The 18296-nt window shown below is 33.9% G+C and overlaps 1 protein-coding gene across 6 annotated transcripts in view; it reads right to left on the minus strand.

The window, feature by feature from the left end:
- The window catches only part of CCPG1 (cell cycle progression 1), a 59649-nt gene that overhangs the window by 27123 nt on the left and 14230 nt on the right, over positions 1–18296 (minus strand). For 3 of the 6 annotated variants that reach the window (XM_051980688.1, XM_051980684.1, XM_051980690.1), the window contains exon 2: positions 3126–3196. In XM_051980688.1, coding sequence (XP_051836648.1) covers positions 3126–3185 — 60 coding nt within the window. In that variant the 5' untranslated portion in view covers positions 3186–3196. Of the gene's footprint in view, positions 1–3125; positions 3197–5731; positions 5947–11757; positions 11827–18296 lie in introns of those variants that run through there. The other 3 variants (XM_051980685.1, XM_051980687.1, XM_051980686.1) reach the window with 3 other exon arrangements.

An 18296-nucleotide genomic window follows, 5' to 3' on the forward strand; every position in this document is an offset into this window, starting at 1 on the left:
ATCAATTGGAGAATGGCTGAATAAATTGTGGCATATGAATATTATGGAATATTATTATTCAGTAAGAAATTACCAACAGGGTGATTTCAGAAAGGCCTGGAGAGACTTACATGAACTGATGTTGAGTGAAATGAGCAGAACCAGGAGATCATTATATACTTCAACAACAATACTATATGATGATCAATTCTGATGGACCTGGCCATCTTCAGCAATGAGATGAACCAAATCAGTTCCAATGGAGTAGTAATGAACTGAACGTTACACCCAGCGAAAGAACTCTGAGAGATGACTAAGAACCATTACATAGAATTCCCAATCCCTGTATTTTTGCCTGCCGGCATTTTGGATTTCTTTCACAGGCTAATTGTATAATATTTCAGAATTCGATTCTTTTTGTACAGCAAAATAACGGTTTGCTCATGTATACTTATTTTGTATTTAATTTATAGTTTAATATATTTAACATCTACTGGTCATCCTGCCATCTAGGGGAAGGAGTGGGGGGAAGGAGGGGAAAAATTAGAAAAAAAGATTTGGCAACTGTCAATATTGTAAAATTACCCATGCATATAACTTGTAAATAAAAAGCTATTAAAAAAGAAAAAAAGAAACAGAAAACTATCTTTGCAAGTATTTGGAAAAACAAAACAAAATACTTAAAAAAAAAAAAAAAAAACCTCCTGTCCTAGAAGCAACTAGGAACCAATGAAGATAAATGAGTAGGGAAATCTCAAGGTCAGATCTTTGGCAACAATGTGTAGGACAGACTGGAATGAAGAGAGAACAAGTAGGAGGCTACTGTAATAATTTAGGTGAAATATGAGAGTCTGATCTAAGGTAGTAGTAGTATGAGTAGAAAGAAAAGATTAAATGTAAAAGATGTGGACAAATAAACAGCAAGATTTGATAATGTGGGAAGAATGATGACGATTTGAGCTTAAGGCCAAGAATATGAACCTGGTGACAGAGAAGAATGACAGGGCATTCAATAGAAATAAGAAAGTCTTGGGATTGGAATGAATTTGTTAGGAAAAGAAAACTCTTTGGAAAAATGCTAAACACAATTCCAGAGAAATGATAAAATATATTCAGAACAATTATGGATACTGTTTTTAGCACAGCCGATATATGCATTTTCTTTGACTGATTGTGCTTATTTGCCTCAATTGATTCAAGTTTGTTTTGTTTCAATTCAGGAAAGAAGGGAAGGAGGAAAGGAGTAAATTAAGTCAATGTAAAAAGAGAGAGAGAGAGAGAGAGAGAGAGAGAAGAAAGAAAGGATGCTAAAACTTTTTTTAAATTAAAGCTTTTATTTTCAAAATGTATGCTTAGATAATTTTCAATATTCACCTTTGCAAAACCTTGTGTTTCAATTTTTCTCCTCCTTCCCTTTTCCCTACTCTTCCCCTAGATGGCAAGTAATCCAATATGTTAAACATGTAGAGTTCTTCTATAGATATTTCCATAATTATCATGCTGCACAAGAAAAATCAGATCAAAAAGGAAAAAAAAAGAGAAAGAAAACAAAACACTCAGTTCCCACATTCCTCTCTCTGGGTGTAGATGCCTCTCTTTATCACAAGACCATTGAAACTAGCCTGAATCATCTCATTGTTGAAAAGAGCTATGACCATCAGAATTGATCATCTTTTCTTGCTGTGGCTGTGATCTCCTGGTTCTGCTCATTTCACTTAGCATAAGTTCATGTAAGTCTCTCCAAGCCTCTCTGAAATCATCCTGCTGGTTATTTCTTATAGAACAGTAATATTCCATAACAGTTCATATACCATAATTTATTCAGCCATTCTCCAACTGATGGGCATCCACTCAGTTTGCAGTTCCTTGCCACTATAAAAAAAGCTGCTACAAACATTTTTGTATATGTGTGAATCCTTTTCCCTTTTTTATGATCTCTTTGTGATACAGGTACAGTAGAGACACTGTTGGATCAAAGAGCATGCATAGTTTGATAACTTTTTGAGCACAGTTCCAAATTGCTCTCCAGAATGGTTGATCGGTTTACAACTCCATCAACAATGTATTAGTGTTCCAGTTTTCCCCACATTCCCTCCAACATTTGTCATTATCTTTTCCTTAGACAATCTAAGAGGTATGTAGTGGTATCTCAGACTTGTCTTTCTTTGCATTTCTCTGATCAATAGTGATTTAGAGCACCTTTTCATATGACTAAAAATGTTTTCAATTTCTTCATCTGAAAATTGTTCACATCTTTTGACCATTTATCAATTGGAGAATGGCTTGAATTCTTAGAAATTTGAGTAAATTCTCTATATAGTTTAAAAATGAGACCTTTATCAAAACTCTTGAATCTAAAAATGTTTCCTAGTTTATTGCTTCCCTTCTAATGTCTGCATTACTTTCATTTGTACAAAGACTTTTTAATTTAATATAATCAAAATTAACCATTTTGTATTCAATAATGTACTCTGCTTCGCCTTTGACTTCAAATTCCTTCCTTCTCCACAGATCTGAGAGGTTAACTATCTCTTGTTCTTATAATTTGTGTATAATACTGCTCTTTATGTCTAAATCATGAATCCATTTTGACCTATTGTTGGTACAGGGTATTTGGTATGTATCAATGACTAGTCTCTGACATACAATGTGAAGCACTTTTTAATTAATACACAAAATAGAAGGACTTTGAAAAGAGCCAGACAAGCAAGATAACCTTAAAACTAACATTTAATTAAAATTTAGCATGTCAAATTTATATTTTTAAAACAAACTATAACAGAAATCTGTCAGCATAGCATGTAGTGATAAAGTTGAGTGAAGTAGAAAAAAAAAAAAAAAGGAAAGTTAATAATAAATCAAGGAGAAAGAAGAATGTTAAAAGATGAACTTTGTAAATCAAAATCTTTCCTGCCAAAGTCCCTAGATCCAAATATCCAAAAGGCGTATGGCTGGTAAGGGTTAAGGTTCCCTTAGAAAGTTTCAATCAGTTGCTTAGGTGATAGCAAAATCCAATGGACCAAATCACATATTAGACCACATAATTTTAGTTCTGGATATAGACATTTTAATAAAACCAAATGAATCCATAATATCATCAATGCAGTAATTCATTTAACTATAACATTTAAGATTTAAATACCCACCTCATGATTGATGACAGTCCAACCACAAGATGAATCACTGTCACTGGAGTTTTCAGACATTTTTCAGGTATCTAGAAATACAATGATACATATATTTGTAAGAAACAGAATTTTTTTTTTCATTTGAGTTCCTACAATGAGATAAACATAATTGTTGTCTTCAAAGGAACTTACCTTTGAAACTAAATATTTAGATAAACACTAAATGTATAGGCAAGAAGTACAAAATAAATACAGAGGATGGGATAATCACAGCGGACTGTGATATTCTAGCAAGTTTTCCTGAGAGAGGTTAGATATGTACCAAGCCCCAGAAGATAAACGGACATTGGAAACAACCTGGTATCATATAAAAATAATTTCCCCAGGCCTTGGATTTGAGAGCCAGCTCCTTCACTTCTAAGATACTTAGTAAGTAATTCACTTTATCTCTCAATTTCTGTTTCCATATCTATAATATGGTCATTATAATATATTACCTTATTCATAAAACTCCAGGAAAATAGAATTCAAAATTTTGATCAGCAGCCTTATTTTACAAATGAGGAGCTGAAGTCTACAAAGCTTAGTTACATAATTTACCCAAGGTCACACATATATAGTAAATAATAAAGTCAGAACCTAAACAAAGGTTCACTTACTATGAATTCAGTACTCTTTCATTGCACAACTCTTGAGTGAAGACTTTTGTGAAATATACTTAAGAATGATAATTATTAGCTGGGTTTAGTAGACTATGAGATGAAGAATCATGCTAAAGTGGACAATTCTTGAGAAAGTTTGAACGGATATTAAAACTTTAAATTGCACTAAGATTTTTGAAATGTTATGCATAATAGAATCAGATTTTAGGTGCCTTAATTTTACTCTGAAAAAGTAATTTGTGCTTGTTATTTTAGGCAATCTAAGAATTATTAACTGTGACATGCAAGGCATCATCTTGGTCCCTGGAAATATAAGGCTATTCTGACTTTGCTTTTGATCTTTCTATTATATACCTTCTTTTGCTTATCTCAGCTCCTAAATATCTAATTATCTTTATAGAGATAACTCAAATCTAGAAATCCAATCCAACTCTCTCCTATGCTTCAGTACAGCATCACTAACTGTCTATGGACATCTTTACTAAATATTTTGCATCACAAACCCCATCTTCCAAAATTGAATTCTGCATCTTCCAATTCCTCCTGCTCTTCTCCAACCAAAAAAATAAACATTTCTCCAAATGTTCTTATTTTTGTTAAAGGTATCACCAAACTCCCAATTACCCAGATTCAGAACTTTGGGGTAAACCCAGATTTGTCTGCCTTTTTCATACTCCCTATTACAGTTGGTTGGTCCATTGTTTAAGTAACAAAATCTCTCTAATTCTTTTCCTTTTCTCTACTTATATGATCACTACCTTATTTCTGGTCTGTATCAATTCTCACCTGAATATAATAATAAGATAAAGCTTACAATTTCTTCCCACTCTTAATTCTTCCTATACATAAATGTCATATTGATGCTCTTAAAGCACAAGTCTGAACACCCCACCCTCAAGTTCAAGAAACTTCAGTGATTCCCTATTACTTCTAAGATAAAATACAAACTTTTCCGTTTTGTGTTTCTTTTTTTCTTTCCTTTTTTTTTCCCCCTTTTTGCTGAGGCAATCGGGGTTAAGTGACTTGCCCAGGGTCACACAGCTAGGAAGCGTTAAGTGTCTGAGATCAGATTTGAACTCAGTCAGGTCCTCCTGACTTCAGGACTGTTGCTCTATCACTGCACCAACTAACTGCCCCTGTGCCCCCAGAATGGCAGGTGAGATAAAACTGGGGAGGGTAAGAAATGGAAGCTTTTCTCCTTTTTTGAGATCTTTCAGAGGTTTCCAAATTATAGCTACCCAAGATGTGTGATTTTATTAAAGAACTTCCATAAGTGACCAAAAATAATAGTTTCAACTCTTCTATAGGTTCTATGAGTCAGCATAAACAAGTATTTGAGAGCATGGATCAGTGTTATTCCATCTTACTGTGGAGTTATATATAGCTAGTTTGCTTTTGTGATTTTTAACGCAATTTTGAATTTTCACACATTTTATGTCTGGGGTAAAATCTAAGGACCTACAACGCTTATTAAGAAACAGGAAGATGAAAAAGGTCTGAAAGCAACCCAACTATAGAAAAGACTATTTAGCAGCTGGTCAAAGGAATTGATGCACCTGCGACATTAAACCTTGGATTAGAGTTTTAAAAGTAGGAAAATATTGCCTGTATAATCCAAGAACCTACACAAGGGATGCTAACGGCCTGGATATAATCATTATACTGCTCCTTAATTAGTTGAAAACACCTGTCCCCCACCATTAGACAAAGAAAAAATACAATCTTTCCCATTATACAAATCACAAAGGAACAAGCAGATAGATAGGTTCAGCATTAGAATGTTTTATGTGCAAAGATGACTATGGGTTGAGTAAGAACATCCAGTAGTTACCCAGCAATCACTCATTTCATAACTGACTGCCAGACACATGATCAGTATCTGATTGGAATTGCTTAATACTGCCCCATGTGTCAAAAAAGCTTAAATGAATGTAACATAATCACAAACTTCCTGGGACTGACAGGAGTTAATTTTTCTTCTAGTTCTTCCTCTTCTTCCTCTCCTCCTGCTCCTCCTCCTTGTCCTCCTTCAATTAGCCACATAACGAAAACAAAAAAAAAAAAAAAAACAGCTCATGTACCTTACCACTAGCCAGTCCAACAAACCCAACTTTTTTCCTCCCTCTTCCCCCTTTGTCCACAACCCTACTTTATCCCTTGCCCTTTTGCTTCCTGGTAGAAGGATTAACTAATTTTCCCTTATCCCAAACTAAACCCAAGAAAATGAGGGAGTGGGAGGAAGAGAACCCCAAAACACAAGAAGTTTTTTTAAACCAGCTTTGATCATACCAAAATTAGTGACTGTAAATGAAGAGTAATTACAAGATGACTCCCAAAGTCCTGAACATGTGTAGTTAGGACACATGTCAATATAAGGAAACCAGGAGAGACATAATCAACTGGAGAAAAATATTGTGGGTTTGGAATAAGTTCCAATTGAAATCCTAGATACAATATATGTGTGCAGAACTGAACAGTTTTCTTGTTGCACAGGGAGAATTGAATTCAGAAGGTAGAAATAACCCGAGAAGAAAAACAAAAATGCAAGCAATTTATATTCATTTCCCAGTGTTCTTTTTTTGGGTGTAACTGCTTCTGTCCATCTTTGATCTGAATTAACTCTCTTTATTGAAGAGATCCACTTCCATCAGAATATATCCTCAAACAGTATTATTGTTGAGGTATATAATGATCTCCTGGTATTCCATGCCTTTTGCAATCAACTTTCCTTCAAAACCCAGCTCAGTTAACTTCTACACGAAGCTCTCCCAATCACCCACATACTAATACTCTCCACTCAAATGGCATCACCAGCTGTTAACTGGGAATCTCATAATGGAAGAACCAAACCACCAAATCTCTTGCCATGTCAAGAACAGAATTCATTATTTTCCCCCCAAACCCTCTTCTCTACTTTTCTATTAATGCTCAAAATGGAGACTCTAAGCAAAAATTTTGAACTCTCTCTTTTTTAAACTCCTTGCAAAATTTTAACTGAAATATCATTATGATAGGGGCTCTACTGTTATGCTGGACTTTGGGGTCACATGGCTAATAAGCAAAAGGATACAAATTTTCTCCAATACTCAAAAACCTCTCAAATCTCTCCAAAATAAAAATTATGCACAAGTGATAAAACAATTTCAGCAGTCTCCATGGATGAAAAGCAGAGGCTAATCCCTATTTTCTAATACTCAGTAAGCACAACTTACCTTACCAACTATCAGAAGGAAAATCAAAAGATGGTATTTCAACAATACTCAGCCAGAAGGAACTAGAAATTAAGTAGATGCCCATCAAATAGGGAATGCCTGAATAACTTATGGCATATGAATGTAATGTAATATTATTTTTTCTATAAGAAATTATGAGCAGGCTGAATTCAAAAAAGCCCAGAAGAGAGAGATAAACTGATGCTGAGTGAAGTTTGCAGAACCAGGAGATCACTGGACACATAACAGCAAGATCATGTGATGATAAACTATGTCAGACTTAGCACTTCTCAGCAAGCCGGTGATCCAAGACAATTCTAATAAACTTGATATAGAAAATGCCATCCACGTACAGAATTGAGAACTATGGAAACTATATGTGGATCAAAGAATATATTTTAATCTTTTTTGTTTGTTCGCTTTTTCTTTTTTTTTTCCTTCTGATCTGATTTTTCTTGCACTACATGACAAATATGGAAATATGTTTAAAAGGATTGTACATGTATAACCTATATTAAATTGCTTGGTGTCTTGAGGAAGGACAAGGTAAGGGAGGGAAGGAGAAAAAATTTGAAACAATATTACAGAATGAATGTTGAAAACTATCTTTTACATGTATTTGGAAAAATAAATTATTATTTTGTCATTGGATTTATTTATTTTTAGTAGTTTAATATACTTTTTTTTACATTTACATTGTTTTATGAATTATGTTGAGAAAGAAAAATAAGAGCAAAAAGGAAAAATCATGGGAGATAAAAACAGAAAAAAGAAGTGAACATAGCATGTGCTGATTTATATTCAGTCTTAGATCTTTTTCTGACTGCAGATGACATTTTCTGTCCAAAGTCTATTGGGATTGCTTTGGATCACTGAACTACAGAGAAGAACCAAACCTTTCTTAGCTGATCATCGCACATTCTTGCTGTTATTATGTACAATATATTTCTGGTTCTGCATGTGTCGCTCAGCATCAATTCATATAAATCTTTCCAGACCTTTCTATAATCAGCTTGCTATTCATTTTTCACAGAACAGTAATATTCCATTACCTTCATATACCAAACTTACTCGGCCATTCCCCAAGTGATGGGAATCCACTCATGTTCCAATTTTTTGCTACCACAAAAAGAGCTGTTACAAATAAGAAATACAATATTGTTGAGGGAAAAAAAAAAAAAAAACAATACTCAGCCAGAGAATTGAACAAAAGGAACCAGGGCAGGATGCTACTATACATATGTGGATACACTAGGCCTGAAACAAAGGGCAATGGTATCCAGGTGAGGTCACCTCAAGAGGTATTTGAGGGAGAGAAGAAGATAGATGAAGTCCCCAGCCTGAAAGAAGGCTGAGATCACTTAACACTGATTGGCTCAAAAAGAAAAGAAAAAGAATATTTAAATTTCCCAAAAGAATATGATTTTTAAAAAAAAGCAAAAATCTTGAATACCATAAAGTAGTAAATCATTTCAGATCATTGTTATATCCTGACTAATCCTTCAACTGGGAGGAAAAAACACAAAGAGATTTCTTCTGCTTAAGAGTTTCTTGGAGTCAATGATTACAATTTTCCTAATTCAAAGTGTGAATGGGCATGAAGAGTGATGGAGGAGATGAAAGTGCAATCTATGTTGCAAAGGGTGGCTGGGAGTCTGTATTATCAGAAAGGAGCCAAAGTCCTGTGAGACAGAATGTGAAAAGAAATATGGAAAAAAAAAGATTTAAGATGAAAGGAAGTTTGTTGTCTGTAGAGCAAGCATTTTGGAGATAAGGCAGCTTTTTGTTAGGGCCCGGGGTAGGTGAGGAGGGAAGGTGGGAAAAGGGCAATTAGGGGAATGGGAATAAGTAATAAGATAGTGAAAAGATGAGGAACAAGGTCTAGCTGATTACTGAGGGGGTTCCAGAATCATTGGGATTAAAGAAGGGACCCTGAAACTCAAATTCCTTAAAGGAGAAAATTTCCTTCAACTCTTCCTCACTGATTTTCTCCTTCAAGGAGTTTTAGAGTTTCAGGGTCCCCTCTTCATTATGAGGAGTCAAGAGAGAGTTTGTTCATCAATTAGTAAAACATTTAGAAAGATTTTCAAGTCAGTATTATTATGATCTGAGGGTTTAGGTGGTATGGGGAAGAATCCATTCAGAGTCTTGGACAGTTCAAGCAGGGGAGGAAAAACTCAAGAGCAAAAAAAGTGGTGATAACTCTCCATCTTCTAAGGCAGAAGACCAGGATAGAATAATGAAATGGTACCTTCTCTTTTCATCTCAGTGGCAAGACACAGGTACAATGAAATAATGCTTCTTCTCTTCCCCTGAAGGCTGGAGATCAAGCACATAAGGCACAATGGTATGACATCCATTAAATCTAGTTAAATGTAAGGAGGTTTGAAGGATTTGGAGGGATATCAAGAAAAGCTTTATGCAAAAGATGATTATCTGAATTACATCTTAAAGAGAGAAATTCTATGAGATGAGATAGAAGGAAAGTAAGAAAGAAGTATATACCAAGCATGGAGAACATACAGTGCAAAGGTAAAGAGGTGGTGAAATGTCATGAATTATAACACATAGTTCTCTAGGCCATATTCAAAGGTCAATAAATTACAGAGATGCAGAAGAGAAGTGATATGCAATGAGGCTGGAAAGATAGTTTGATGTCAGGTTGTATAGGGCTTTAAGAAATAAATCAAGGAGGTAATATTTTATTCTAGAAGCAAAAAGAAGCCACTGAATTAAATAAGTAGAGTCACATGGCCAGATAAAGAAAAATTACTTTGATAGCTGTATGTAAAAGACTAAAAGCAGAGAGACCAATGAGAAAGCTGTCATAATAATCTATGAGAGAAGTGATTAGATGTTTTGTAATTGACAGAAGACAAGAGGTGAGAGATTCTGTGGAGATACAAACAGTAAGAGTTGAAAACTGTTTCGTTACATGGAATAGAAGGGAGGAATCCAAGGTAAATGCTTAGAATACAACTGGGAATGATAGGATTTCTTCAATAAAAATAGAAAAGTTTTGAAGAGATGGGTGTTTAGAGGAATAGTTAAGTTCAGCTCTAAACATTTTGAATTTAAGATGTCTTCATAATAGTGGGGGAAGAAAACAAGACTGGCTATGTAGATCTGGGAATCATCTACATAAAGCATGATGGTTAAATCCTTAGGATCTGATTATTGATTTTTTCAAGAGAAAAGAGCAGAGAATAAAATTGGATCATAGTTAAGAAATATGATATGGAAATAGTTAAGAAATATGATATGGAAAATAAAGTCAGCAGAAGAAACTGAGAAAGGCAGTAAATGAGGTAGAAGGTAAACCTGGAGAGAATAAAAAACACAGAAAGGAAAGAGAAGACTGGGCCTCCTTTTCAAGAGGAAACAGTAATCAATATGACAAATGAGAAAAATTGGGAAAGATTAGGTCTATGGAATGACCATCAGATGTGGTAATTAAAATATTGCTAAGTTTGTAAATAACAGTTTCCAATTGAATGATATGATGGACAGCTAAGTTGCAAAGAATTGTGGAGTGAGAAGACAGGAAGAAGCAATGAGAGCAGACAATTTTTTCAAGAAATATGGATAAGAAAGGGAAGAAAAATATAGAATGATAGCTGGGAGGGATGATAGGGTCTTTTTTTTTTTTTTTTAAGGAAAGAATAGACTTGGGCATGTTTTAAGGCAGTAATTTAATGAAAAGATAGATTTGTAATCAATTACAGGAATCAATTCATAGGAAAAGGCTGAAGATGACAAACTCCTAAAATCAGGAGGAATAAGATCAAAGGCACATCTAAAAGAGAATGGGGTAAGGTGGGAGGTGGAGAAAGTGGCCTGAGAAAGAACTAAGGAATCATGAGGGTAAGAAATCAGCATGGAAGAGGTGAGATGTAAGAGAGTAGAATAGCAGGTTGTGGTCACTTACATAATAGAATGTCAGCTTCTAATTAGGGGAAGTGGAACACTTGTGAGTAATGTCATGGCCATGCCTATATATGTGGCTGAGGTAGAGTAATAGAATAAAAGCAGCAAATTCTGAGACTTAAGGAGTTTGAGGAAATGAGAAATTAGGAAATGATGGAAAGATAAAAATCTTTGTATCTTGTTTTCCTTAAGGCTGAGCTAGTACCAAGGTACCTTGAGGGAAACAAATTTCCATCTAACTCATCAACAATAAAAGCTTTCTGAAAATGGAAAAAGCTGTTTTGTGGATTAGTGAGAAATCCAAAAATCATTAAAAATGTTTATTTAAAAAAAAAATTGAGTAGATGACCACTCTTCTACCATATACCTAAAAAATAGATTTCTGCAATAGATGTAGGAATGTACTAAATTTTTGCTCACAGGTCTCTTTTAACCATTGAATAAAATTTTGTATGCCTGTTATATTTAATACAAAAAGCACTTCCCACTTTTGCCATTATCAGGTTTAAAGGCTTTTCCTCCCTAAGAATAAATATCAGGTTCTTCTAAATTAACTTTGTATATAAAAACAGTCTCTTTAAAAATTATTTTTCCTTATATCTAGAAATTAAGATCTCTAGGTTGTCCCTTGATATAGAGGAAAATCTATGATATTTACCTATAATTTTCTCACTGAACTAAGCTTTAATGTAAAAAGAACATATGAATTCAGAAACCAAGGGATTAGAAATTACTATCACTAAAAAAAAAAAAAAAATACAAATATACCTGTTTTCTTTCTTGCTTATTCTTTATATAAAATAATGATTCTAATCTCAATAAATTAGAGATGGATTAATTATTTGTTACCTGATATGATGGTACCCTCATCATTCCTGAATAACTACATCTTACTATGAAAAAGAACAGATTTCCAAAACCTTATCTTCTAGAATACAGGTATGATGGAAAAGAATCAGAGCATTATTCTCCTACATGGCTAAAATTCTGTTGTAAAGTAAACAATGGATTGTCAGCAGACTCCAGAAGGATTCAGAAAGAAAATGGATATATGTTAACATCCTATTAAGTGATTCAATGATCAATGTTACTTGACATTTTTAACCTTTAAATTTTCCTACCCCCCCATATTCTATCTAAATTTAGTCAAAAAATAAAATGCTTTTCACAGATTGCCCAAAAATCAAATAAAAATGTTTTCTTGAAAGTAATATTTGCTGTTGAGGAAGAGAAAAGATTTTTCAGCCTTGCAAAATAGTAACATGAATAACTATAGTCTCTTATACATTATCTAAATTAGCCTAACCTGCTTTGGAATAAGAACATCATTTTATCTATGGAGTGAAATCTGTGAAAAATAATAAGCAAAAGTCTTGCCTAATATTTCTCTTCATTGCAGGATAGTCATGAAGAGGCTTTTTCTCTGTTGTACATAGGTTGATGAAGTAATTGAGTAGTGAGGCAGCTTATATAGAAAGAGGTTTACAATGATAAGAGCAGAGTATAGATGAGCAAATACTGGTCCTTTCCTCTCAGGAAACAGTTTAAAACCTAACTCTTGACACTTAAAACCTAGCTTTATAAGAAAGGTAAGATATTTAACCCATTAATAAATTTAAATCATAAATTGTCATGAATATTATTTGAACTATCTGCTATAAAGTTAATTTAGCAAGTAGAAGTCTAATTTTGAGAGCAATCCAAACATAAAGATGTGCTTCCAAAAACCTGACATTTTTACTTATCACATTCCTCATAAACTGTCATTTCTTCATACCTTCTCTTTGATATTCTCTTTTCTTTCTGTTTTCCTAATAATGCTCTCTCCTAGTTCTCTTCCCTTCCTGTCAGTTGCCTCTAATGGAACATCATTCAGATCATGTCTATTCAACATGATTTCATCTAAATCTTGGTCTTAGACCCTCTTTTCTTTTCTCTCTATTCTATCGACACTCATGGATTCATATATTGTTTCTATGCTAATGATTCTCAGAGCTATTTGTCTAGTCCTAACATCTCTTTTTTGACCTCCAATCTCAAATTTCCAAATGCTAAATGGAAATCTCAAAAGAGGTTTCATAGATATCTTAAACTGAACAGGTTAAAACTGAACTTATGTCTTTTCCCTCAAACTCCCTCTTCTTAACTTTCTTATTATTGCCAAATAAATTTAAAAATAAATAAATAAAACACCATCTTCCCAGTCACTCAGACTTGTACCTTAGGTCTCATTTTTTGACTCCTCATTCTCACTTCCTCACATCCAACTGGTTTCCAAGTCCAGAATTCATTCTTTACCTTCACAATCTAACTTACACACCCCCTCCTCTCCTCTGATCAGCACTCTGGGTTGCTTGTTGGGCTCTCTGACTTAAGTCTCTCCCCACAGAGCATTCTCCATTCAGCTGTTAAAAATGACCTTAAACTGCAGGTCTATATTTGTATTCCTCTCTTATTGAATAAACTCCCTATTTTATCTCCCAGGACTAAACATGAAATCCTCCATTTGACTTTTTAAAGCCTTTTAGAACACTGCCCCTTCCTACCTTTCCAGTCTTTTTACATACGCCTTACTGTCCCTCCATGTTCTCTGTAACCTAGTGAATCTGGCCTCCTTGCTAATCACATTCCATCCCCCAGCTCCATATATTTTCAGTGGCTGTCTCCCAACACTAGAATTCTTTTCCATCTCATATCTGTGTCCTGGCTTCTCTGGCTTCCTTCAAGTCCCTGCTAAAACACTTTTTGCAAGATGCTATTACTAATCCTCCTGAATCTTGCCTTCCTTGAAATTACTTCCAATTGATATCTTCTTTGTGCATAATTGGTTGTATGATATCTTCTCCACTAGGTATGGTTGTATGATATCTTCTCCACTAGGTATTACCTAGTGGAGAAGATATCATACAACCAATTCTTCTTCTTGAGAGAAGATAATGTTCTTTGTCTTTCTTTGTATCCCCAGAGCTTAACAACATCTAACATATAACAGAAACTTAATACTTATTGATTTGAAAAATGAATACTGCAAAATCATAATGACTAAACTTAGCCCCAAATGAGTCTGGAAAATTTACCTTGCTCCTTCATAGAAAGAGTTGAGGGACAGTGATGGGAGATGGGGAAAGTAAAAGGTGTGAAACATCACATATAATGTCAATTTTTAAAATATGCTTGCTAGTTTTGCTGAAATGGTCCTCTCCCTCTCTTTTGTCTGTTACAAGAGGTGGATCTTTGGAAAGAGAAGGAAGATGCACTGGGAAATCTAAGTAATATAAAAACAAGGTATAATAATAATAATTTATTTTTAAGTAAAAACTAACCAGCAACTAGGAAAGAATTTCAAAAGTGATTAAAAGCCTAACTGTATATGCCAATAAATTGACAATCTAATTGAAATAGATGAATATATACAAAAATATAAATTGCCCCAATTAACAGAAGAAAAATAAATTACCTAAATAATCCCATCTTAGAAAAAGAAATGGAACAAGGCCATCAATGAATTACCTAAGAAAAAATCTCCAGGGCCAGATAGATTTACAAGTGAATTCTACCAAATATTTAAAGAACAATTAATTCCAATACTATATAAATTATGTGGAAAAACAGAGGAATAGAGAATCCTACCAAATTTCTGTTATGACACAGATATGCGGCTGATACCTAAAACAGGAAGAGCCAAAACAGAAGAAAAAAAAATTATAGACCAATTTCCTTAATGAATATTGATGCAAAAATCTTAACAGAAGAATATTAGCAAACTTATAATCAAATAATACGCCATCAGCAAGTGAGATTTATACCAGCAATGCAAGACTATTTAAATATAAAATAAACTATCAGTATAAATGACCATTCAATAACAAAACTAACATAACCAACACCTTTTCCTAATAAAAACACTAAAGAGCATATAAATAAATGGAATTTTCTTTAAAATGAGAAGCAGCATCTATCTAAAGACATCAGCAAACATTATATGTCATCACACACATACACAATATTGTACTAGATAATAAGAGAAGAAATTGAAAGAATTAAAGTGGGTAATGAGGAAACAAAACTATCACTATTGATATGATGTTATACTTAGAGAATCCTAGAGAATACACAGATACTAGAAACACAACAAATTTCAAGTAGTTTTTTAGTGGATTCTCTAAATATATCATTTCTCATCTATAATACATCTGATAATCAAGATATTCAGATATATAAATATAAATAATTTATTAGATATAGAAAATATATCAGATATGTGAAATACATCTAATGATAACATTTCTAGGTATATTTCTAAAAACTCCATATACCTTCAGGGTTTTTGACCAAAACAGAAATAAGTACTATTTACATTCATTCTGAGACACCATCCAAACAATGACCAAATGAATCTTGGGCTGGGACTTAACTGTTGGCCAAAAAGAGCAAGAGTAATTTGAGTTTAAAGTATGATCCATAAAAAAGAAAACTAGCCTACAAACCACAAGATATCTGGCTAGGTTTCAGTGATCAAAGTTTATATTCCTTTGGGCAAAGTAGACAGAACAGGGCTGATAATGAAATTAAAAACTTAGATCTATTCTAAAGGTAACAAAAAATTTTACTGTATGTGAAAGTGTTGGTTTTCAGCCCATTGTATTTTAGTCAGACAGAGCTGGGTAGATGTGGATTCCCCCTTTAATCTAGATTACCCTAAATGGGGTGATATGGATATAGATAAGTTTCTCTATATAAAATGGAGTAATTAGGGTCATAGTCCCAGAGACCCTCAGTAGGACAAACCTACCTCTCAGTATATTCATTTTCTCATCACTTGTTAACCAATCAGAGTTGATTTCCACTTCAATAACATCACTCTTCCAAAGGCATATAAACATTCAGAGAATTTCATAAAGGGTCTTTGGTTTATGAGACATGATCCAATAACCCTCCCCCTTTAATAATTATTCTCTAACATAATTTATAAAATGGTTAATTACCCAGAAACTATGTCACTCAAACTTTTCATATATTAAAATGCTTTGCCAATTTTATAACACTATATAAATGCTAGTTACTATTACTATTAACAATGATGTGGTGGAGTTTTGAAATGATCCAGCCATTCTTGAGTGCAATTTGGAACTATGCCAAAAGAGCTATAAAACTATATGGAAATAATGTTTAGAAGAATTGTACATGTTTAACTTATGTCGTATTGTCTACTATCTTAGGGAGGGGGAACAGGGGAAGAGAGAGGGAGAAAAATTTGGAATACAAGGTTTTGCAAAGGTGAATGCAGAAAACTATTTGCATTTATTTGGAAAAATAAAACACTATTAAAAATTAAGTGCAATAAATGTGGACTATCTATAGAAGAATTGCACATGTTTAAGCAATATTGGATTACTTGTTATCTAGGAGAGGGAGGGAGGGAGAAAAATTTGGAATACAAGATTTTGCAAAGGTGAATATTGAAAACTATCTTTGTATATATTAGGAAAAATAAAATACTAATAATTTTTTTAAATAAACAAGTAGATAGGAAAAAAATAATCACAATGGCAATAATAACAATTCAAAGAATCCAGGATCCCATCCATGTGAATATATTCACTGGATCAATCTCAACCTATTCAAAATTCATCTACTAAATTTCAAACCATACCCTCTACTCAATATTCTAAGGTCTTTTAGCATTTTGTGGATACAGGACTTAGTTTTGTCATGTGTTATAGTCTTGTTATATGACCAGCCCATCTTCTTTTCTGATCATATTATTTCACAGATATTATCCCATATGTCATTTGTTAAATATAAATGCCATCTTACATAGTGCTTCATAATGTATTTCTGTAATTGACATTTAGATACCCCATGTATAGGATCTAGTAGGATCAGAACAATCAACAAGAATTTATTGAGTACTGGGAATACAAAGACAAAAACCATTCTCAAGGAGCTTAAATTCTATGGGAAACAATATGTATACATACAGGTATCTGGAATATAAATATATAATAAATATAACAATTTTGGAGAGAAGATAATAGAAATCAGGAAAGGCTTCATGTTGCAGACTGCAAGAAAGCTAAGTGCTAATAGGAAAGTGTTCTATAAACCATAAGTCAGTAATCAGTATATAAACATCAAAAATTATCATCTTCAAGAAAGAATAAACAAACATCAAGGAGAAGAGCTGGAATTCCTAATCTCCAATTCCAGCATACTTCCACTGTAGCACTTGTCTCTAGAGCATGAAGAGGCAAGATGGCACAGAGAAGAGAATGGTACATAGTTCCAAAAGTCCTGAGTCCAAGCTCTGATACTACCTGTGTATTTACTTAGGTGACTCATTAAAATCTAAATTTCAAATGAATATGCAAAAACGTATCAAAAGATAAAGCTGCAAGAGACCTTAGGGAATCAAGGATTCCAACTAATTCGTTTTATCTTGAGATCAAAGGACTTGTCCCAAGCTCACAAAGCTAATAAGTACAACATCAAACCTTATGACATCAAGTCTAGTATTGCTACATATTAAAGTTTTTTTATATATTAAATTTTTTAACTTTATTTTCTGTCAATCTTGATGCTGAGGTTCTGGGCTACAAGATCAGATTGGCAGAGAAAGCCGGAAATACTAAGATTACTCCCTGAGGGCACTGATGGGGATCAGCTCAACCTTACAATCCCACCTCCGGTCTTGTGTAACCCCACTGTACTGTATCCAGAAAGTCAAGTTATGTCAAACCCCTGAGGTTAAATTTCCTTTATAAATCTGCCCATGGCCCATACCATCTTTGCTGAATTCTTCTGGGTTAGCCCATCATGGCCCTATGCTCCATGGTATTTTTCTTCTCCTTGTCCCACATGCCTTATGGTCTCTATTTATATGCTCTCCTAACTATTTCATATCTGCGGTGTCCTTTTACCTCTTCACTTTGTAACCTCTTCTCAAAAATAAACCTACCTTTTGCCAAAAAGAAAGGCCATTGTGAATTCTTCACAACGGAACCCCAACATTTAGTGCCAATTGCTTACCTCAATCACATTATTTGCTGCCGAAATCCAAACACTTCATTCAGATTGAGACTAAAACCTAGAGAGATTGGAAAAGGAAGGGTGGCAGTGAAAAGGGAGGGGGGAAGAGAGGGGAGAGGGTGGATCCACAGAAAAACTACAACAATGTAATGGAAATAGGAATCTGAGTAATTATAAGGACAGAGTGGGGCTCCTAAGAGATTAGCAAAGGTACCTCCAATCTTTAAAAAGTGGTGAGCACTCAGTGTGGGAATGTAGCATTTTCCTTCACACTAGATCGATGTGTTTGGTTTTAATGATTTTTTTAAAAATTTCTTACTAGAACTATGCCCAAAGTGCTATCAAACTGCATACCCTTT

Source organism: Antechinus flavipes, chromosome 2, assembly GCF_016432865.1.
Source record: "Antechinus flavipes isolate AdamAnt ecotype Samford, QLD, Australia chromosome 2, AdamAnt_v2, whole genome shotgun sequence".
Taxonomy (NCBI): domain Eukaryota; kingdom Metazoa; phylum Chordata; class Mammalia; order Dasyuromorphia; family Dasyuridae; genus Antechinus; species Antechinus flavipes.